Genomic DNA, 23,756 nt, shown 5'->3' with positions numbered 1-23,756 from the left:
GCAGTGGTGCGAGTGCCTTCACTCTCACGAACACAGACGGAGAGCTTCCCAGAAGGAAAAATAAATTCGTCATAATGTTCAGCGCAGCCGAGAGTTTCCAACAAGAAAGCAGCTCCAGTCGTGGCCTGATGACTCAGGGTGGCGTTTTAAACACCGAATAAACCCATTCCTTAGCTCTTTAATAAATCGGTAACAACAACAACAACAGCAACAACAACAACAACAGCCTTCTCCCCCAACCGCACCACACCAAAGGCTTCCCAAGTTGGGCTGCGAATCCCTGTTTGGTTTTCCAACGCCGAAAGCCTTAGAAGCAGTGCGATCTCCTGGCGGGACGCGGTTCTCGGAGGGCTCCCGGGGAGAGGACAAGATAGCAGGGTTTACAGGGCAAAGAGAGGAGAACCTGAAAATCGTGTCCTGGGGGGCAAGAGTGCGTCGCCCAGTCACAAGTGCGCTGTAGAGGTGGGAGAGGACGAGGATCCATTTCCACATTTCAACACCCCCGTTTCTGTAGCTGCCCCTGGAGGACTCAGCTGCCCACTCCGAGCTCCTTTGCACGCGGCTCTGGCCCTAATAGGGGAAGCCGGGTGGCCGCGCGACCCGTGAGAAATGCTGGGGCGCGTGGCCCTGGTATGGGCGCACCCAGCGTCCGGGGCGCAGGTTCTCTCAGTCCAGCTTCTCCTCCCACTCACTTGCTCGGATCTCCTCCCTCCTTCACATCCCCCGCCCCCGAGACCGCGAGGCTCCCTCCCCGCATCGGCCAGTGAGTACACAAAGCCGCGGGTGAGGGGAAGCTTCGCAGGCGTGCACGGAGCAGTGAGATCACTGGCGTTATAAATATCCCGGTGCCAGTGCGGAGATCCGCTCCGGTGGCCTCTCTCTCCCCCTCTCCCCTTCTCTTCCCAGAGGCTATGTCCACCCGGTGCGGCGAGGCGAGCAGCGCCAGAGGCACGCAGCCGCAGAGGGGCCACAGAGCCCAGAATCAGCCCTGCAAGATGCACTTAGGACCCCCTCGGCTGGAAGAATGAGCTTGTCCTTCCTCCTCCTCCTCTTCTTCAGCCACCTGATCCTCAACGCCTGGGCTCACGGGGAGAAGCGTCTCGTCCCCAAAGGGCAACTCGGACCCGCTGCCACTGATAGGAACCCTAGAGGCTCTAGCAGCAGACAGAGCAGCAGTAGCGCTATGTCTTCCTCTTCTGCCTCCTCCTCCCCCGCAGCTTCTCTGGGCAGCCAAGGAAGTGGCTTGGAGCAGAGCAGTTTCCAGTGGAGCCCCTCGGGGCGCCGGACCGGCAGCCTCTACTGCAGAGTAGGCATCGGTTTCCATCTGCAGATCTACCCGGATGGCAAAGTCAACGGCTCCCACGAAGCCAATACGTTAAGTAAGTTACTCGCTCTCCTACAAAACCCGTCCTAGGCGGGCAGCGGAAGATTCAGGAGGGACAGCAGGTATTCCCCCGGGCCACAGGCGCACCTTCCTGAGCCCAGGCCACTGGGACCAGCTGATACTCAGAAACAGCTGGGCGGGTTGGGTGGAGATGCATCTATATGGCGTTCGCACACGCACCCCTCTCCTGGTCATGAGGAATTGCGATTTCTGAGGTGTATGTTACCTAGAGGTTGGTGCCCAGACGGGTACCTTGTTTCCAGTTTGCCCTAGCCTCAAAGACGAGTCTCCAGCCATGACGAGAGAGAACAAAAAATCTCATTTCTTCTCGTTCAATTTGTTTACCTTCTGCTTATGAACTAGCCTGGCATTTTTCATTAGGCATCAAAGTGCAGCCCTTCTCCCTATCCGTAACTGAAGTTATTTTTTAAAGAGAAGAATCAAATCCCAAATACTTGCCTCTTCCAACCGCTACCATAAACTTCAAATTAATATTGTATATGTATATGCATATATGTATATATGTGTATGTATACAATGTATACACATAGGTATATAGAGACACAAGATAGACAGATATAGATAGATAGATAGATAGATAGATAGATAGATAGACAGATAGATAGATAGACAGATAGATAGACAGACAGATAGATAACTAGGGGACACCAGACAGACATTCCTGCTTGGAAGAAGATTGTGCTCTGGAAAAAGACACGTTTAGAGAGGCAGACGTGATGAACATTGAAATTACTAACTCCAGAGTTGGATTTAACAACGTTTAGTATCTTGAGACCATGACTACACCGTGTTAAGAGAGTGGCCAGCCTTTGGTTCCCAAGAACAGCTAGGGGAAAGTTCTTTATTTTAGAAGAAACGCAGAGGTTAAATTTGGTAGGGGTGCAAATTTTGTAGGACTTTTTATAAACAAAGTTTTAAATTTTCCCTCTGAGTTTTTTTCTTTTAGCATGCGCTCTTTTTTCCTTTCTCATCTCCTCTTCCCTTCCACCCCATCTATGTTTCCAGACCATCTCAGCCACTCCTCTGGTTTCTCTTCACTGCCTGTAGGCAGCTGGGGGCAGAGGCGATTTGGGGCTGTGTGTAGGAGTGGAGAGATCTCTGTGGGGTTTTTGTTCAGTAGGGCCAGATCGCTCTTCCAGCGCAGGTTGGTCCACCAGGCAGAGCCCCAGCCAGGGCCTGTTAGGTACCCAGGGAGAGCGGAAATGTAGCCAGGAGACAGCAGCGCGCACAGTCACCTGTCTTTCAGTGTCAGCCTGGTTGCTCCTAGATGTTCCTAACTTGCTCCATCTCAGACCAACGACTCCACGGGCCACTGGGCTCCTTCTTACTACACAGGCTCCAGAGGAGCGTGGACGCCACCGGCGGGCTGAAAATTTGGCAGCCAGCAGTCTCCAGAGCGGGGTCCGAGGCGCGCAAGTGGGTAAGGCGGTAGGCTGGCTAGCCTCCTCCGGTGGGTTAAGGGGGCCTAATGTGGAAGACCTGATGGTTCATGCTGAGAGAAAAGCAGGTCTATGCCCGCCCGCCTGCGCCTGTCTAGTCTATCTGGTCTCGCTGATTCAGCAGCCTGCTGCGCACGTGGTGAGGGGGCCTGGAGCGCCCAGCTGACAAGAGGGCCCTCCGCGCACGCACCACCGAGTCCCAGGGCCCCCCTCACACTCCCGAGAGGAACCTATTTTCATATTTTAGAGTTTATTTCGCTCATCGAATAACTGCTCATTTGAGGGATAAAGGGCAAGATCTGTTGGGGTGAAGGGGAATTTTCTGAGATTTGAGGAATAACCAGGAACATCTATTTATTTCTATTTGTCTTTCTCACTTTGTCTCAACCATCTCTTGACTCCATTAACCATTACAGCTTATTCCCACTTCCGGCAATCTTTCCTTCTCTCTTACAAGAAAACTTTCTCTCTTCTGTTCTTCTTGTGATTTATCCAGGAATCAGCACCAACAGAGGATAACTTCTGTGAGCTCAAGGGAGGACCCCAAACTACCATGCAGCAAGCAGCAGATTGGAGCCCAGGGAGCTCAGATAATGCTTCTGGGGAGGCTTTAGGTGTGCTAGAGATCTCGGAAAGCAAGGCTCATTCCCAGGATATTAACCATCTTCTCTAAGAAGACACGACATGAGACAAAGATAGTTTTACAGCTTAGGCCTTGCTAGAGGGGATGTTGTAGAAAAGCAAAGGGGGGAAAACAAGAGCAGATCAAAAAGAATGCACCCAGATAAACAAGACATTGACCACTACCCAGTATGTAAAATGTACATTTTCTTTTAAAATCCATGTTGAAAGATATCTACAAGAGAACAGGGATGTGTCCTAAAACAGTGCCAACAAAAAACTTAATTTAAACTTTTTCCTAATTTATTCCTGTTTACAATAACCTTTCAGAGTTTAGTTTCTGTGTCTTTCACATGACTTGCTTTCATTCATGCCATAAATCATGTACCCAATATAAGATACCTATCTCATTAAGCACGATATTTTGGTTACTTTTGTGTTTATCTCCCATAGAGTTTTTTTTTCCTAGAAGAAAGCATAACAAATATTCAAATCATAGTAATTTTCTGCTTTGTGATATTTGAAGTGTCTAATACTACTTCATAAAATTTTTACTATCATTGATCAATGCAGAATTTGCATGTAATTTGGGAATTTAACATGGATCTCTGCCATTATCTAGCTGTAAAAGAGGAACAGAAGCTAGCTAATTACAATCGGTCATTTACCTCTTTGAAGGCAGCCTTTGGTGTTTCCTGACATTCATGTAAACTAAGTGTTGGCCATGACCTTTCTTAGAATATGTGAGGAAATGTGTTTAAATCTCCTAAGAGAGGCTGAGAGGGCTGGATGAAGGGCCATAGAGGATACCTCAGTTTGTTCTCATCCTCTAATTCTACTGTCTGTGAGTCAGCGATGACAGAAAACATATTCTTTTTGTTACAAACCTGATACTTCAGAAAAGTCAAAGCTTTGCCATGAAACTGCATTCTAACAAGTTATTTTAAACCTAATAATATTCTGTAGTATTTGTCTGATAGAACAGATAATCATATGTGTTTCACAACTATTATTTGACAGTAAGCTTTTTTTTTTTTTTTTTCAAATTGCAAATATTTTCTGGTTTCACCATGAGAAGTACACCATGGCCATGGACTTTTAAATATAACTTGTTTAGTTTACATGGACCAATTAATATATTCTTAGCTTCTCTTATACAATAGTTATCCCAAGTTTTGAAGACAGAAAATGAAATTAAGCTCATTGTATATAAATCCTTATTATGAGGAAATACTGTAGAAAAATGAAGAAATATGAACAAGAAAAGATAGATGACCCAACTATTGCATGGAAAAAAGGGTTTGCATTAATTTATATGCCTTCAAGTTTAATTTCAATACAGTGCTTCTGTTGACTTACCTTGGGCCACTGAAGAATAGGCAATTAAGTAGTTGTCAGTTTAGAGAAGAAAAGTTTAAGGCTTTGGCTATACAGACTCAAACGTTTACATAAAATATGAAAATTCCAAACACATATTTTGGCTAATAGAATCGTCAATGTTACTACTTCTAAAAAAAATCTAAATTCACTACCAATTTTGGGGTCATGTGGAGTCATTAGACAGTCCCCCAAGCCTAGATAAATCAGAATCTGTATCTACTATGCAGAAAAATCAAGTGGAAAATTTCAGTTGCTAATTTAATCAGTGAAGACTGCTAAACTGAATATTTCAAGATTCAGATTTGATAACTTGGCACAGCATATCTGTTACTTTGTGGATGCAAGTAGAGAAACTTCAGTTTTAAAATATTTTTCTCTGGGGATTTTCAGATGAGTTGTTGAAAGCTTCTGAATACATTGAATATCTGTGCTTTTCTATATTTTATTCATCAACAAAAGAGAGAAAAAGGAAAAATTTGTATAATTGTATCAACCACTATCAATAAAGCCCTATTATATTAAGAAATCTGCAGAGGACTAAGTCAAAAATCTAGAATTTTTTTTTTTTATGGAAGTGAACTTACATCATAATGCATAAGTGGAATTGACTGTGTGTATAAGCTGAGAGACACCAAGACATTCTTGCCTTCTTCAGCTTGGGTGTCAATGCTGAAATTCCACAAAGAGAGAATAATTCCTTCTGTTAAGCATTCTCCTCTTCCTTTGACCCTCTTAAATGGGAATGCCTTAAGAAAAATAACACACTGTCAGTAGCACTTTAATGTGAATTTATTTACACTGAGCCACCCCTCCACCACATGCCTTCTCGAGCAGGAGAAGGCCACAGTAGCAAGAGAGTACTAAGACACCTGTCCATACTTGTGTATGCATAGGGTGTCCTGATGAGAGAAAAGAGAGGTAGTGAGAAGATAAAAGAAGGCAGTCAAATTTAGCAAACAGTCATTGACTATATACTATCTATGAGACAAGCTTGGCCTTCCACAATTTTCCTTAGAAATACTGCCTTGGTATCCATAAGGAGAATCGTAAGTTTCCATCAAATTTAATATATGTGACTCCCGATGATAAAGGTCAGAAAATTGCTGAAATTAAAAAAAAAAATCAGTGTCAGAGAAATGTTTTCTGAAACTTATATATTTGTGATTTAAGGCACATGAGTTTAAAAAATTATGTAGAATTCCTGAATGAGTTACTGAGATTTGTCATAGTAAAATCAATAGGTCTGTGATATTTTGGGGAGGAGGGCAGGAAACTGAACTGTGAGACTCGTTGAATCTGCTCCAGAAAATAAGGCATTGTGAAATCACTGCTGACATTACTTTGGAAATTATGATCATAACAGTGTTCTTAATATTAGGTCATAATTATAGTAAGATTTAGAAGATCAATACCAAAGTCACCCATGTGAAAAATAATTCATTCATCTAACCTCATCTCTTATATCTCCTTCATTCTTTATAATATTAAATAGAATGATACATGTAAAGTGTATTTTTAAGCTTTCAGTTAAAGATAATTTTCTTAAAGTTGTAAAATCCTTTAATTCTCAGGCAATATGTCATTTTTTTCCTGGAAATTTTAAGAAGAAACCCTGCAATATGTAACACAATAATAACACTTTCACATATATTATTTCATCTTCTCCATATTTAAAATACATTGCATGCAAATTGTATATAATATTTACACCCAGAGTGTACACTGTATTGAAATACAAGTTAAATGCATCTAAATGGATATTTGTTTAAAAAGAGAATAAGCTAATTATCAGCAACTATTTATTTAAGCAAAGCAGTAGTATTTCTATTAAAACAAATATTTATAAAGCCTTTTTATCTCAACATCTTAAAAGTTAGCATACAAACACATACACTTATGAGACTTTTATCTTTTACTCTACCATGTATTTTTTCATTAATATACAATATATCTGCATGTTCAAAACCAGATAATTTTCCAAAGAATGGAATTAAAAGCCTCTAACAATTTAGCACCATGAATAAATTGGAGTAAATATATAACCAAATCTCTCCTCTATCAACTCCGTGTTGTCCCTTTTGTATCTATCATTCCACACATATACAATTTCTTTCTTTCTTTCTTTCCCATTTTTGAATGTACATGTTCACATAAATATTCACAATCACATCCCCATCTCCCAAATATCTAAAATCATTAATGCTATTCTCAATATAATTCCATAATTCTGATAGAAATTTAACTTGGTATCACTGTTATAGTCATGCTTTAGTAATAATATTATTATAACATATTACATCTGTGTAGAGTATTTAACTTCACAAAGCATTTGGTATGTTTTCTTAATATTTGATAAAATGATACTGCTTCTAAATGTTTAGAAGCACACTCAAATAATGTTTATAATAAACTCTATTATAAATATCATTTAAAAACATTTTGAAGGAAAGAATTTATATGACACTAGTGGTTTTGTTTTTCTTTCTTTCTTTCTTTCTTTTTTTCCCAGTTTCCTTCTAACAGCAAAAGTAGCTTCCAATAGTTTTTGGTTTTTGTTTTTCAATTTAAAGAAACACCTATTAATGAACTGGTACCTGCAGTTTCCCTAAGGTGTGTTTTATTTACTTTGGGTTAAAAACATTTATTTTTTAAAAAGTTGTTCAGTTATCCCCTTTTTCACATAAACTTTCTAATCAAGTTTTTTAAGAAACCAAGTTGAATAAATAAACAGCAATGCTTGCTAGAATTATAGATGTTAGCTCACATTGCACAATATAAATGCTCAATTTTATAACATATTTCTTGTTTTTGGTAAGCAGAATAATTTTATATGTGCCTCAAAGACTGCAGGGAGAGTTTGCTATTTCAAGAAAATCTGATGAATTTCTCTATTTGGCAGAGTCCTATTGAGATATCCTAATTAGTATATATGCTCAGAATATTATAGATGGAAATATTGAGATGTGCTTTTTTCCTTCCCCTCTCTTCTTTATTTCCTTCTTTTCTTCCTTCCTTCCTTCTTTTCCTTTTTAAAAGTAGGGATGCAGTGTCACTATTTTGACCAGGATGGTCTTGAACTCCTGGTATCAGGCGATCCTTCAGCCTCAGCCTCCCAAAGTGCTGGAATTACAGGCGTGAGGTACTGCACCTGACTTCCCTTCTTCCTTTCTAAGACAGGATCCTTTTTAGCTCTATTGAGCTAAAAATCTCTTTTAAAAAATTTTGAAATAGACAACTAATAAAAAAACATTGTGCTCTTTTCATGTTCATATAAAATACGTAATTTATGTTAAATAAGCAGGCTTTCTAATTAAGTGCAGACTATGTGTTTTATCTTATTAAACTACTCTATGAACTTTGGTGTGTAATTCTCTTGATCCAGTGGATGTGAACTTTGAAATTACTGTAGGAGACAGAGAAACATTGACTTCATAATGCTAACTATGAAATACAAAATATAAACAATAATGTAATAAATTATCTCATTAACTTTTTTCTAGGAAATGATTCAAAGTGCAAGATGTCTCAAAGCATAATCCATTAAACATTTCATTGAACCAATAATTTTAAGTTATTTATAATGCTTTCAGTATCTTACATGTAGTCTTTAAATGCAGTCACTAAAAGACTGAGTATGGTATATGTTTATTTGTAACTACCATTATAACCATGATAATTAGAGTAGAGGAATTTATTTAATGTAAATAAGTATTATTTTCCAGACTTTCAAATAGTTATACTAGTCTTGAGCACAGATTTGTGCTTTAATATTCAAAGTAGTGTATTACCTTTGATGAAGAAATAATGGAGAAGAATTATTTTGCAAAACATTTTTTAAATGTCTTTTTAATTTCTTTAAAACCTGAAAAACCTTCATGCTCATTGTTTACTAAAAGCGACTTATTTGTCCAAATAATTACTGATGAAGTAGAATCAAATTTTTGAATCTTGAAATTATTTTAAATGAACACTTGAATCCTAGCCTTCTTTGTTTTTAACATAGTAAATGTCATGAAAAACAAGGATGTTAAATACTAAGTTCTTTTTTTAAATCACAATAATAAAGAATGGAAAGAATCTATGTAGAAATTTAATTCTTCACAATGATATAAAGAAGAGCCTGTGTTTTATTTTGGGATTTCTGTCATCCTAGGTATTTTGGAAATATTTGCTGTGTCTCAGGGGATTGTAGGAATACGAGGAGTTTTCAGCAACAAATTTTTAGCGATGTCAAAAAAAGGAAAACTCCATGCAAGTGTAAGTAGAACCACTTTATATTTGTTAAAGGTGCTATAAAGATTTTACATTTGTAAAACAGAATAATTTTCCAAGTTGGTAGGCAAGACAATTTGCCCAAAGAACTTAATTATTTAAAAAGCATATTTACATTTAACCAAGAGAATTTTGTGTGCTTCTACAAGTAATAATTTAAATATTTAATTTACTTAAAAAGATATTATAGAGTCTACAAAAAGTTTAAGCCTAAGTGTATTTGAAAATAGCGTTCTCAAAGGGGTAGCCATCCACTTATTTCTTAGAAGTGGCCCACATAAGAAGAAACGTGGCAATAATATATTTCACCACATTTTAAACTTACAAGTTTATAGTGATTGTGTTTGTGCTAAGTAGATGAGGTTCTTACTTAATTTTACAAGCTACTCATAATACCAAAAATCGGGTCTCAGTGATGTAAAATATTTTCATATTAACAAGTAGGGAGGGAAGAAATCAATAATTAGAAGACTGTGACTTTCATAGACAAATTTTATTTAATTAATTTGAAGAATTTTTATCTTGTATTTTTGTCACATCAAAAATAATGACTTCTTAATACTATGAAAACTAATTTTGCATTCTCAAAAATTTATTCAGACCAGTTTTATATATTGTGATCAGTTCACAAACTATTTATTTGCTTTGTTATGAAAGTTTCCATTACCTGGGAAGTATTAAAACATTTTAAAGATAATAAAATATGTTCAGCTTAGTTTTCCCACTCACAGATTCTATTCATTTGTGTTAGTATATACACATGGCACTTAAAGGTGCTTTATGCTTTTTCTCTGGCATATTTGTTTTCTTCACATTAAAACATTTTGAAAGCAATTATTCTTTAAAGTTAGTCATTTAATCCTGATTATAGTCTTTATTAAATAAATTATTATATCACTTTTTCAATTTTCAAAGTTATAGAAAGTTTCAACTGATAGCAATTAATTGAAACTTACTATATATAATTTTATGCTATAGATATTTAAAAACTTCAACGAAAACACCACTTGGTTTAATGTGTAAGACTTTTATAATTTTACTTTTCTTAACATCTAAAGTGATTTGTTAATATCTTTTGGAAGAGACAGAATTTGAGCAATTTCTGTAGTTACTTGAGGATTCGATGAGATAATACATGCAATGTGCTAAGAATACTATTTGGTGTGTTATAAGTGCTCAATAAGTATTGCCTATTGTTATAGGGTAACAGTCTAAATATAATCTAAATATAATAAATTGCTAAAATATCAGTTTAGCAACATAAATGGAAATCCTTTGTTAAACTCTTAAATCGCCTATTGCAAGAACTATTAAACAATTTACCATTTCATTTTTTGAGCTGGTTACTATGCTCTAGCAAGCTGTAATATAGTATTCATAGAAATATATTTTTAAAATTGTTTCATTTATTTAAGGGACAACATTCTGCATCACTGTGAAAAAAGTAGGGTATTACATTTTTTAATTTTATTTTTTATTTCAATAGGATTTTGAGGAGCAGGTGGTATTTGGTTACATGAAAAAGTTCTTTAGTGGTGATTTCTGAGATTTAGGTGCACCCATCACCCCAGTAGTGTACACTGTACCCGACGTGTAGTCTTTTATCTCCAACCCCCTCCGCTTTCCCCCTGAGTCGCCAAAGTCCAATAGTCCAATGTATCATTCTCAAGGCATTTAATTTTATTTTAAAATATTATTTAAAATTCACATACAGATGAGTTCTCACGAGAGCTGGAAAAAAGCAAAAAAAAAAAAAAAAAAAAATCCACATACAGAATAGAAAACAATGATTAAACACACCTGAATGGAATAACTTTTTCTCAGTCTACTTTAAGTTTATAAAAGATTAAAACACCTTCAAAATCTAACCTCATAATAATACACAGTGCATGTAAAGAAACTTTCTCTTACTGGTTTGTTTTGAGTGAAAATCTTAACTTTTAATATATTCTGATTTATGCCATAGTACTTGCAAAAAATAGACTAAACTTGGAACAGCTTAAGGATAATTGCCACAGAAAGTAACATATTACAAATGGAAGCCAATTAGAAAGGTCAAACTGAGAGGTTAAGATACATGATTCCTCTGTCAAAGGCAAGTAACAAATTTCTGGAAATTTGACCCAAATGTCTAAGGATGGCTGGTTGAAATAATGCAGATAATGCAAAAACAGCATCTGTTATTCTTTCTCATCTTGGCAGGCTAAAGTTATTTCATAGAATAATGACTTTTAAACAGTACAAAGCAAGTCTTGCTCTTGTCACTCTCTGAAGCTCTTTGATATAAAAGTCATTCTGATGACTTTGAGCTAAATTGTAGATAAAAATATTAAGCACTATGATTATGTGGATTCTTTTTAAACCAATTATCCAAGCCCACTTTCTCTTATCTGAGCTTTTATTAGCACTTTTCCTTTAGGTGAAAACCTAATTAAATTATAAAGTGATTTATTTTTTAAAGACGTTGAATTTAGAAATAGTATTAATGCTAGCAATTACCAGTTTTATGCCCACTTGGTTTCTTTCCTGTTTTCACATTCTAGTTAAACATGTTGGGAAATTGTTCTTGTAACTCTAAATATGACTATTTGATTTAGTTAATAGTTTTGATTTTTACAGCTTTACATCATCCCCAAAAAGGTTAAAAACTCATAGACTTTTAGGATTAAACTTGTAATTTGTGAGTTGCTTTAATTTAAAAAATTTTCAGAGGCATTTAAAGAGTACTTTTAGGGTTCTATCTACAAAGCAAATGTAAACTAAAAATATAAAATATTAATAGAATTCTGGGAAAAGTAATCCCCCATTGTACTGAGAAATATTCATTGATACTTGTAGATATTCAACTCAGTTTTTGTAATAATAATTAGAGTACTGAAAATTAGCTACTAGGCAGAGATAATGTGCTTCCATAGTTCTTTAAAAGCTCTTTTGCTCACATTATCTCATTAGAGGTGACGAAAGAGTCTCATAGATGTTAAATTATTTTCCCAAGGTTACACAGTTAACAAGTGATTGAACCAGAACTATATCCTCCTAGAATTTTCTCTTTCTCTTTAAATGCTATAGTGCTTGGTAAATAAAAGTTAGCTTCAAAGAAGATACTAAGTTTTGTTTGGAACCAATTACATTGTTTTCACCTCTTAGTGTACAGAAATTAATATATGCATGAAAATATTTTTGTATTACATGTAAAAACGAATACTGTGGCACATCATTAGAATATTTATAGCACTCTATTTAATAGGCAAATAAACAGGCAATTTGAGATTTATAGTTAAAGTTGCAAATTTCCTCATTCTAGGTACATGTTTTTCTCTTTGATTCATATCTCTTTTTTGAACTGGCATTTCCCCCATCTCCTGTGTCTCCGGTACTTCACTTTAGAATCTAGAGAAGAGGGGATGTGTCGCCACAGAATTTTACAAATGTTGGTTATTCATTGTCAATGACAGTTGCATAGGGAACCCCTCCCTCCCAAGATAAACTTTCAAAACAGAAAAGAGACTTGTTTGCTCACAGAAATCTTCGTTTAGTAAATATTTTACTGTTCATAGACACAAATATGACACACTGAAAGGGTAGCCCAGAGCAGATTCAGGCAGCACTGATGCTGAATTCATTTTTGTGCTAAATTTGTTAATCCCATCAGAGAAGTTTTATTTGAGCTTCAGTGATCTAAATGTGTGGGGCTCCCTGGACTCATTCAAGCCCCTGGAGCCCGGCATATTTAGATGTAACAACCCTGTACATTGTGCACATGTACCCTAGAACTTAGAGTATAATAAAAAAAATTTTTTAAAAAGTATGTGTGGCTCCCTGGACTCATTCAAGCCCCTGATCTACAGGCAGCTCTCCTTCAAACTTTTATTGGCATACTCTAAATAGGCAGTGCAACTAAATTCCTATCATGCAGGTTTTTCAGCATTCTTCACAAGGATGAGGATGTATGGTCTTCTCTTCGTCCAAATGTATCAAAAATCATCAAGAGCAGGAGGAGATAATTGCTTTCCAAAGATCCACGAGGGCTACTCCAAGCCACAGCTGTGGCCTGTACCCTCTGTCTCAACACATTCCCATGCTAAGGTACCTTCTGAGACTGAGCACTCCTTCTGCCTTAACCGTCTGTCTGTCCCTGCTCCCTCCTCAGGTTGGCATCCTTACTGAAAGTCCCACAGAGAGCCTTTCTGGACTTATCTGAGGTGGGTCCAGACTAGGAGTCAAAGGCCTTGAGTGTGATGGTAAAGACACAGTTAGATTGCCCCGGGCTGAATCCTACTCTACCACTTCCTAACCGTGTCATTTTACTTCACCTTTCTACTCCTTGGTTTATCAACTACAAAAGAAGGAAAATTGAAGTCACAATCTATTGGGATAGTTAAATGTTTTAAACAAGATAATGCATATAAAACAGTTAGAGTACTGCCTGCAAAGTGTTCCACACTTAATGTTTAAACAGATTTTCCTGAATTTGCTCTCAGGCAGCTGTTTGACAATCCTTAATCTCTTTCTTTCTGATTTTGGGGTCAGGCAGCTGTGACCCTTAAATTATTCAGACCAGTCCCAACTCCTATTTATCACTGATCTTTTCTTCCTCACATTCAAACTTTGTGTGCTTATAGGTGTCCCTTATCTACTAGGTTTTCCTTTCTCCCAGGAACCTAATTTCAAAGCAAAATTTCCAAGCTCAACCTCTTAAAAAGGCATGGATTTCCTATGGTCATAATCTTGTGATTTTTTTTGTAGCTCTATTGTCCATCTTGATTCTTCCCTAAAAACATAAATCTTAGAAAAGGTGATTATCATGTATTCTTCAGTATATTTCAGCATACTTCATAAAGTATGCAGAAAGCTCATTGCTTATTGCGGAAAAACAAGTTAGCTTATTTTAAAGATCCAGAGAGAAGTATGTGGTGGAATTATTTTTGTTTCTCAGGGTTTTAGGGGATCATGTTTGAAAGGAAAGCTAATTGTAGAGTTTACGAAACAGGCATGGAATGTGTGCTTGATCAGTCCTAAGCAAGGACTAGAACATCCTCCTTTCCTGGTTTCAGAGTGTGCCAGCTGGCTTGCCTGGGATGAGACTCCAGACTGGACTTCCTGCACTGCAGGCAGAGTGAAGAGGAGTCGGCAGCCCCTAAAGCTGAGCATATTTACTGAAAGGGGAAATGGAGGCTTGAGCAATACTTATCCTTATTAAAAAATAACTTACCAAGCACTCCACTCTGCCAGTCAAGACCATGCATGAGCTTGATCAAGGCATTTGAAAAGATTTTTTTTTCTTTTTTTGCCCTCTAAGGACTTTCAATATACAGTAAAATTGAATGTCTAGTTACTGAGGCACAAAAATGGGTTCAAACTCTGCCTTTGCAGTAAATGCCAGTTTCCTCTCAATATTGCACTGTGGAAGTCATTAGAAGACCTGTTTTATGGAGGAAATCTGGGTGTGATGAATTGCCTTGTAGATTCAGAAATCCATTTTAGCAGAAAGTGAGAGATAGTAATATATTTCTTTGATGATTTGAAGAGTGACACTTGTCATTCATCAATATTTTAACAGGAAGCAACTTCAGAGCAAGTAAGACTGTATAAGAAAAGCCTAGGAAATAGCTTTGGTTTGTATAGTGTTATGGGGAGACCCTTAGTCTAGGAATCAGAAGACGCAATTTAAATCACAGGTCTATTCTGGCACTTGATAAATGCAGGGTGATAGATGGATCATATTCTTTACTTTGCTGGCTGAAAAAATCAGATAATACTATCCTAATAGCAGCCATGGAATTACTATGAGTTAAATTATATATGTAACCACCTGACACACAGTAGTCTCCAATAGTCCAGCTTTGTGGAGTTATTAAGGTCCTCAGAAAGAAAGTCATGCTATTCCATGTTTTGCCTGGTGTGGTCCTTACTTCATAGGTGTCAAAATCACATAGGATGCTGGTTAATGATACATCAAGCCCAGGGTCTCACCTCAAACTTACAAAAACACAGCCTCTGGAAATAGGGCTTGGGGAGCTGTATTTGAGCCTGCTCTCTGAGTAATTTTAAGGGAAATTATATAAGTGAAGAAAAGAGATCCTATAGTTGATGTTCTTTACTACATTATCTCAGCTTGGGTAATATTAAAACCAACTTGTATATTTTGTTTGTTGCTCAGTATGAGGAACTGAGATATAGAATGAATGAATGTTCGGTACCAAGCAGGAGATATGGCTGTGCCTGGGAGATAGCATGGCAGGGCTACAACTAGCCATTACACAGCTTATATAGTAAAGAGTAAGAAGTAGCCCTCTGGGTGCGTGCTTCCCTGTACCAGGGCACAAGTGTAATAAATGAACTGAGTTTAGGGCACCTGTCCCAGGCAGCTCCATTGGTGGAGGGAAGGGATGAGAATTAAGCAGCTCTAAAAGGAGGTAGGGGTACTAGAAGTGATGAATGTGGCAAGGAAACTTAGTTTGTAGCAAAATTTGGTCTATAGTTGTTTTTATTAAAGTCTATGATAACCTTTTTGTTATTTAATAATATTAGTCTATAACAACATTTTAATTATTTAGATTTGGCTTTTTTTTCCCTTAACTTTATAAGGTTTTTCAGGAGAAAGAGGCAAATCAAAGAAAACAAGCTGAAATAAATAATTAAAATTGATTAAATACACACAAATTCCAAGGTTTATACTGGTGTCAGTTCAAATTCACTCCTATTTCCATATCTCATATGCTACATATTTACTTCTATAGTTGCACATGAGAATCGGTAATTGCACAGCTTTAATTCATACTATACAAGGTACTCAATCATCATAGATCGTGATATTTACTAAGAAACAAAACTACAAGAAGAGATTTTAGAGAGCTTTTTTAAAAACAGTATCATTTGGAAAATAATTTATTTGGTTTAATTGACCTGTTTAATTTCGGTTTGGCAGAATTAGTCATTTCTGGAATATTGTAGTTAATTGGAGTTGTGCTTTCTTTGAATTCAATTTGACCTTTTAAAAAATATCTGTTCTTTAAAATGGATCCTTCACTGTGAGAAGGGATGAGTAGACCCACGACAGTTTACTTCTAGAGAAAATGTTCTTTTTTTTTTGGAGATGCAGTTTTGCTCTTATTGCCCAGGCTGGAGTGCAATGGTAGGATCCCAGCTCACTGCAACCTCCGCCTCCCAGGTTCAAGCGATTCTCCTGCCTCAGCCTCCCCAGTAGCTGGGACTACAGGTGCCCACCACCACACCTGGTTGACTTTGTATGTTTAGTACAGACAGGGTTTTACCATGTTGGTCAGGCTAGTCTCGAACTCCTGACCTCAAATGATCCGCCCGCCTCAGCCTCCCAAAGTGCTGGGATTACAGGTGTGAGCCACCATGCCCAGCAAAAAGTTCTTAATTCTCTTAATAGCAGTGTTTCCTCTCCTTGTAATAATTTAGATATTCAAGAAAAAATAGTTCAATTTGTTTAAAGTTTTTTTTTTTTTTGTCAATTAGGAGTATATACTAAACTACAAAAAAAATGATGATTTTAAACATTTCATTTTAATTTTGCGATTATGGTTTATGGAATGTAACCTGTTTTTATTCTTGCCAGATCAAGGAGAAATTAAAGAGATTTTAATGTAATTTAAGTCAACGAAAACATGGGCAGGACTATGTCAATATTGTTTTCCACTGTAAAAGTGGTTCCTAGCACAGTGCCTAGCATGTGATATCTGTGGAATAAATTAGTGAAAAATGAATATGAAACATTTTTTAAACAAATATTTAAACAATTGCTTTCACTGTAGTGGCTGATAGTGGTAAGGCAATTAAATGAAGAAGTCTTGATTTCAGCAACTTATCTGAAATTTGATTCACCCCTCTACATCATACTCTTAACTATAGAAAAAGTCTGTTTGTTTCAGTTTTTTTTCTAGAAAAATAATGGAGTTCTATTATTTTAAAAGTGTATATTTTATTAGAGAACTTCTTATAATTTTAAAAAAAGATTTAAAAAATAAAAATCAGCCTGGAAAATTTATTGTCCAAAATTTTCTAATGGTAAATGTACGTATTTTAGTACCTCTAGCTAAGACCTATGACTCTTTGCTATAAAGATGGTCTATGCACAACACTATGTACAGAGATGTACTGCTTAGGGTCACCATCTTGTCTGAGCCAGACCGGGAAGACTAACAGGAAGAGTTGATCCTTCAAGATGAATAAATTCACTGAAATGTTTGCTTCAAATGATTCTGTGTTCCATCACAGCTGGAAGAATTTTGCAGACAAAACATTAAATTAAAAGTCAATTAAGAAAGTCAAAACAGTCTAACTGCGTTTACTCCTGTATTAATGTAGAATGTAGGATTTGAACAGCTGAGGGGCTGTGTGTAGTGTGTGGGGCCTTAGGACTCTGCACATTTTTACCCTGGGTAACAGTTAGGTGACCTCTGAAATATCTGAAGTCCGAATAGCCATCTCCTTAAAGGGGCTCCTCTTAAGAAAGAACTTTAGAATATGAATCTGGAGGAAAAGAGGAGGAAAACAGAAAGATTTTAGATGAAACAATTGTAGCGGGTGGGGCAGGTGGGTTCCACTCATATGAAAGACCCTAAAATGGAAATGATATAGATTTCTGTTTTTTTTTTTTTTTAAAAAAATGCTGTGGTGTGTGTCTGCACATGCACCTGTGCATGCGTATGTGTGCCTGTTATCTACATCAACTAAAAATGGACATGTTCTTTCTTTATTTTCTTGGGCACTGTTGGGGGAAAATATTAAATAATGAGGTATATTTTAACAACCTAACTCTTTCAAAATTGAGTAAAGCAATCACCGCTATTTTTGTGAAACAGAGGTAGAAGTCAGGTCAAGGCACAATGTATTACACATTTTCAAAAATGTCATTCAACTGCATTTTAAGAAAAAAAACCCTGAGACAAGGTAAATATACCAGATACTCTTTTTAATGAAATGTTTCACACCTTTCTAAACTTCTTATTTTCCGTTTATAGAGCCAGAAACATTCTAGATGTCTATAGCTTTTATTTTGAAATAAAATATTGGGATTATCTAATTAAATGGGAAAGCCATTTTAAGAGCTAAGCAGCTGTAGATAAATCTACAATGAATTTGTAAGCAAGTCTTTCTAATAAAAAAATAGGAATAGTCAATGTGTGATCTTTGAAGGTGGTGTCAGCATTGCAGTCCTGGCCTAAATGTAGGCTGGCAAGGTGTATCGTAAGACAGGGTGAGAGGGATACCATACATAGCTGGTGATTCTTTAAAATACCTGCTTTCGGCTGGGCGCAGTGGCTCACACCTGTAATCCCAGCACTTTGGGAGGCTGAGGCGGGCAGATTACCTGGAGTCAGGAGTTCGAGACCAGTCTGGCCAATATGGTGAAACCCCCACCTCTACTAAAAATACAAAAATTAGCTGGGCATGGTGGCACACACCAGTAATCCCAGCTACTCGGGAGGCTGAGGCAGGAGAATTGCATGAGCCTGGGAGATGGAGGTTGCAGTGAGCCGAGTTCATGCCACTGCACTCCTGCCTGGCCAACAGAGCAAGAACCTGTCTCAAACAACAACAATAACAACAAAAAACAAAACAAAACAAAACAAAAAACACCTGCCTTCAGTCTGCTTGAGATCATATCCAAAGATTCGCCAGTAAACTTGTGAAAGATCTATATATATAGCTTTATAACCCCCAAATAGAACTTTGTTGATTGAACTACACTTAAATATAAGTAACTCCAGTAAACTGTCATACATAAAGTTAATGTGCTCTTGTAAATGCTCTGATATTGGTTGGCTTCTAATACTCTCAGTATCTTGCAGTACTCACAAATTCCATGCGGATTTCAACAGTGGATCTATGTAGATTGCCTTGCAATATTCAGATTTTTAGATTTCAGTGTTATGATCAGTATTCCAAAGAAAAGTTTGGCATTATTAGAAAAAGCAAGGAAAAAAGGCCATTTTATTCTCATATGAAACTTCTTGATTTGATATAGAAGTATGTAGCTTTTAGTGTTTTTATACATAGTAGACAAAATATTTGGTATTCTCAAGCACAGGAATTCTGTGTAAATAGTACTCCTTGAAATTATGAAACCTGGTAGTCTGAACTAGTACAGGAATTCTTAATTCTTTGGGCGTTATGGACACTTTCAAGTTTGATGAAAGTTACAGAATCCTCCTTTGGATTCTCATAAAAGCCCTGTTGTTGTAAGTGTTATGGATAAGGAGGCTAAGGCTAAGAGCTTAATTGGTATCACTGGCTTTTGATTGTATGTCTGATTCCAAGTTCACACTCTTCCCCCATTCTCCCACATATTCCTTCAAATTTCACAACATGGCAAACTAAGTCCTTTCAGAGCTGGTGCTGACCTACCTTGTCAGGCTCATCTCCTTATTTCCCAGGTGCATCCTAGGTAGAGGTCACGCTGCACTACTTTCAAGTATTTGAAAGTGTCATGTTGACCTTTCAACACCCTGTTCCCTCTCCCTGAAAATCCTTTCTTATTTTGTCTGCCTCTCTAATGCTAGTTAGAGTACATTCCTAGTTGTACTTGAAGACTCAGCTCAAATGTCACCTTTTATAGGGAGACTTTTCTGCCCTCTTCTTGGCCACCTCCACCCTCTTAGATGCCCTTCCTCTATGCTGTCATTGTACCCTCTGCATACCACTGTCATAATTCCATTTATCAAGCTGCACCATGACGGATGTCTACTTGTCTGTTTTTCCACTATTCTGTAAGTATTTCAAGGGCAGATATTCTGTGTGTGTGTAAGATCTGGCCAAAGCATAGTAATTCCAGTGACTTTTTTCTTCTTGGAGTCAAATATACTTTCCTGTAATGCCTGAGTAAAGAGACATTTTTTTTTTTTTCCCTAAAGAACTCTAACACCTGCAATATTAATGGGGGCCATATGCTATTTCTCTCTCAGCAGCCTCAGTCACACTGATAACATTGAAAAACTGCATGCTTGTTTCGAAGGAATAATTTTGACCCCATTTCTATGAACAGGAATTTATATTTTACCAGGGAATTGTTTCTTAGTAATATAGTTCTATTTATTTTCTTGGTGAGTTAGGAGGAAAAATAGTACGTTAAAAGATTTGTAACTATACATTTCAAAGTATTTAAACAATAGTAACAAGGTTTAAATGTACCAAGAGTTCCAGTTACTTTTATATTCATCGATACTATGTCACCAAGTAGGTAGTGAACAGAAATGTATTACAAAGATAAATGAAGTAGAAACATAAAAAGAAAAATAGTAATTTTAAAGCAACTTTAAAATAAGCAAACATGTCTTTATAAAAAGGAATGGAGTAGGAAGAACAGAGATCAACAAAATTATTATTATTTTTTTCCTACAAGAACTTATACTTTATTACATGCTGAAAAGATTGTCACAACTTACATTTCCTCTTTTTTTCTCCTCCCTAGGCCAAGTTCACAGATGACTGCAAGTTCAGGGAGCGTTTTCAAGAAAACAGCTATAATACCTATGCCTCAGCAATACATAGAACTGAAAAAACAGGGCGGGAGTGGTATGTGGCCCTGAATAAAAGAGGAAAAGCCAAACGAGGGTGCAGCCCCCGAGTTAAACCCCAGCACATCTCTACCCATTTTCTCCCAAGATTCAAGCAGTCGGAGCAGCCAGAACTTTCTTTCACGGTTACTGTTCCTGAAAAGAAAAAGCCACCTAGCCCTATCAAGCCAAAGGTTCCCCTTTCTGCACCTCGGAAAAATACCAACACAGTGAAATACAGACTCAAGTTTCGCTTTGGATAATATTCCTCTTGGCCTTGTGAGAAACCATTCTTTCCCCTCAGGAGTTTCTATAGGTGTCTTCAGAGTTCTGAAGAAAAAATTTTGGACACAGCTTCAGCTATACTTACCCTGTATTGAAGTCACGTCATTTGTTTCAGTGTGACTGAAACAAAATGTTTTTTGATAGGAAGGAAACTGGAATTCTTTGTACGAATACAGGGAGCACACTGCTTCAGGTCAGCAAGACATAAAGCCTTTTGCTTTATGCTTGAGGGAGATTTAGAACTTTGTATTTTCGGAAAGTTAAATAACATGGACTATGTATTTTTCTGACTTTTACAGATCAACCTGAAAGAACATACATGATACATTTTTATTTTTGGTTTCCAAAGAATATTTTGATGCAGATAAAATATTTTGTTAACTTTTGTTTTTTTGTTTGTTTTCTTAAAAGTACCTCTGCATTGAGCATATTTTCTTACTTTTATTATTTTAATTAGTATGACATAAGCAATCATTTTATGCTGTTTATGAATTATAAATGTGTTTATATCTCATTTGTAATGTGGAAATCTTTTAAATTTTTCCTATTCACTGCACTTTTTAATTGTTTTTATTTCTAGCCATACCTCAGATAATATGTTTAGTTTTACATTTTAAAATGTTTAAATTCTCTTTCACAGCACCAAAGGCTCAGCTTGGATTTGTGCGTATGTGTATGTAAATTCATGACTTTATGTGGAATCCCACACCTTTGGTGGCTGGGATATGATGGGTTATAAGCAAGGAGAAAATATAAGGACTTTTTAATAGAATTAAATGTGGGAGGTAAGGAAAAGGATTTAGAGGTAAACGTACACTAAGTTTGCAACATTGATTGAGATCTAAGTCTGTCTTCATTTCTCTTTTTATCTCCCCCTTGCCCTCATTCTTGAACAGCTGGAGGAATACATTTTATTCTGTCCGTGAAGCACACATTATGAAATTGGAGTGCTTAAAAATACTTCTATGATTCTCTGCTATCCCACTGTATAGATCCACAGGGAGCAAACACTTAGAAATGATAGAGAACTGAAGGAGATGAATGGTTTAACAGTTATCCATGCCAAGTCCCGTTGTCAGAAATATTCTTATTACTCAGGCAAACACTCTTTGAGCTTCCCTTCCTAAAGGTAACCATTCCAGTGAATAGATGTGCACTTTTATGAGGAAACTTCTGATGTTTATTTAAAAAACTGGCCTTTTGATAGAGGTAAATTAATCTGGGAATTCAATGTGTTGAAAGTGGCATTTAATTTCAACTTAAATACTGACTGCTGGACATAAATCACAGAAAATTTAACAAGAAAATTTATGAAATTTATTATCAGATAATCATTTTAATAAAGTTCTGCAAAATACAAGTGTTTACATTACATTCAGAAATGTGGCAAAAAAGATATAGCTAATGGTTAAAAGTATGACTTTTGTAGTAACAGAAGGTTCATAGAAATTTCATGGTTTGTATTTAAACATGTTTAAAGTATACTTACAAACTATTTTTTCCTTAAAGCAAACTATGATTTATTTTGGTGCACAAATACAAAATGGAAACTTATCAAAATTGAGCTAGCTACCATATAAGCAGGTTGCTTTAATTTGATGGGAAAACAGTACACACATATATATATATATAACAAATAATATATCTAAAAACCCATCCATCAACTAAAACATTATACGTATACATTAGTATAGTGTTTTATTATAAAGCCAATTATCTGATTAAACATTCTTTCCGCTTAATGCATAATTTTTAAATAGCATAAAATGAAATGCAACAAATAATTGAACTAATTTATACTTTAGAGTATTTCTGGGTTAAATGGAACAATGAAATTTTTTAAACAAAGATACGCCCAACTCTCATTCAAATGGCATATCACCGTGTTTACACAGTATAAAGCTAAAAATATTACTCTAGTTTATTCTAATCTATTGTTAAGTATTGTACGCTGTATACCAAGTTCTTAGGGCCCATGAAAAATTTTAGTTGCCAAACAGAAACTAGTAAACATACGTTCCTAATTAGTGAACGGAAAGATAATAATGATGGTCAACAACAGGCCACATTAATGAATAAGTTGTATAGGCTAAATGTTGCTTGTAGGCTACATTAAACTCAAATGTAATAGTTTATCTTATACTCCTGGTTTGATTTGATTAGCATATGAACATGAAAGTAGGATAACTACCAAATATATATTATGCAAGACAGGAATCATTAATTTCAAAATTTAAAGCTATGCTAAAATTAAAAAGAAAATATTAAATTACACAATTACACTTCTCTTCACTGGCCATACACAATGTTTTTTTTTTTTTTTTTTGAGACAGTTTTGCTCTGTCACCAGGCTGGAGTGCAGTGGCATGATTTCAGCTCACTGCAACCTCCGACTCCCTGGTTCAAGCGATTCTCCTGCCTCAGCCTCCCAGGTAGCTGGGATTACAGGTGCGTGCCATCACGCCAGTTCATTTTTGTATTTTTAATAGAGACGAGGTTTCACCATGTTGACCAGGATGGTCTCAATCCTGGCCTCTTGATAGTCCTGACCTCATAATCCACCTGCCTCAGCCTCCCCAAATTGCTGGGATTACAGGTACAATGATGCTTAATGAATGCTTAGTGAAGCATAAAGTTACCTACATCAATTAATTAAATGAACCTATGTACAGAAAACGTGTATAAATGTAAGTCCATACTAATGCTTACAACTTTCTAAGAGGGTTCTTACTTACATAGCTTTTTATTATTTTAAGTAACCAGAACCACCAAATATCAAAATTATTTGATTATGGTTATGTTCATCTAAACACAACAATAAATTTTGTA

General features: G+C 36.4%; 1 protein-coding gene across 2 annotated transcripts; it reads left to right on the top strand.

Moving 5' to 3' along the window:
- Positions 1-868: 868 nt before the first annotated feature.
- Positions 869-23,198, top strand: FGF5 (fibroblast growth factor 5). Of its 2 annotated transcripts, none has more exons than XM_023222582.2 (3): positions 869-1,379; positions 8,999-9,102; positions 20,558-21,569. In XM_023222582.2, the coding sequence occupies exons 1-3, from the start codon at positions 1,025-1,027 to the stop codon at positions 20,903-20,905; spliced, it is 807 nt and encodes a 268-aa protein (XP_023078350.1). In that variant the 5' UTR covers positions 869-1,024; the 3' UTR covers positions 20,906-21,569. The 2 variants fall into 2 exon arrangements, with proteins under 2 accessions (XP_023078350.1, XP_023078351.1); XM_023222583.2 differs by lacking the exon at positions 869-1,379 and adding an exon at positions 2,525-2,825 and having other exon boundaries at positions 20,558-23,198.
- The last annotated feature ends 558 nt before the right edge of the window (positions 23,199-23,756 follow it).

The sequence above is a fragment of the Piliocolobus tephrosceles genome, chromosome 3 (assembly GCF_002776525.5).
Source record: "Piliocolobus tephrosceles isolate RC106 chromosome 3, ASM277652v3, whole genome shotgun sequence".
NCBI lineage: Eukaryota > Metazoa > Chordata > Mammalia > Primates > Cercopithecidae > Piliocolobus > Piliocolobus tephrosceles.
Note: the sequence above shows the minus strand (reverse complement) of the source record. Positions and strands in the feature narration are given on the sequence as shown.

What these genes read in the sequence shown, in the direction of transcription:
- FGF5 (XM_023222582.2), top strand. Translation starts at nt 1,025, where the DNA reads ATGAGCTTGTCCTTCCTCCTCCTCCTCTTCTTCAGCCACCTGATCCTC. An exon ending in CCACGAAGCCAATACGTTAA is followed by an intron (nt 1,380 to 8,998) that starts GTAAGTTACTCG and finishes CTGTCATCCTAG; the next exon opens with GTATTTTGGAAATATTTGCT. An exon ending in AAGGAAAACTCCATGCAAGT is followed by an intron (nt 9,103 to 20,557) that starts GTAAGTAGAACC and finishes TCTCCTCCCTAG; the next exon opens with GCCAAGTTCACAGATGACTG.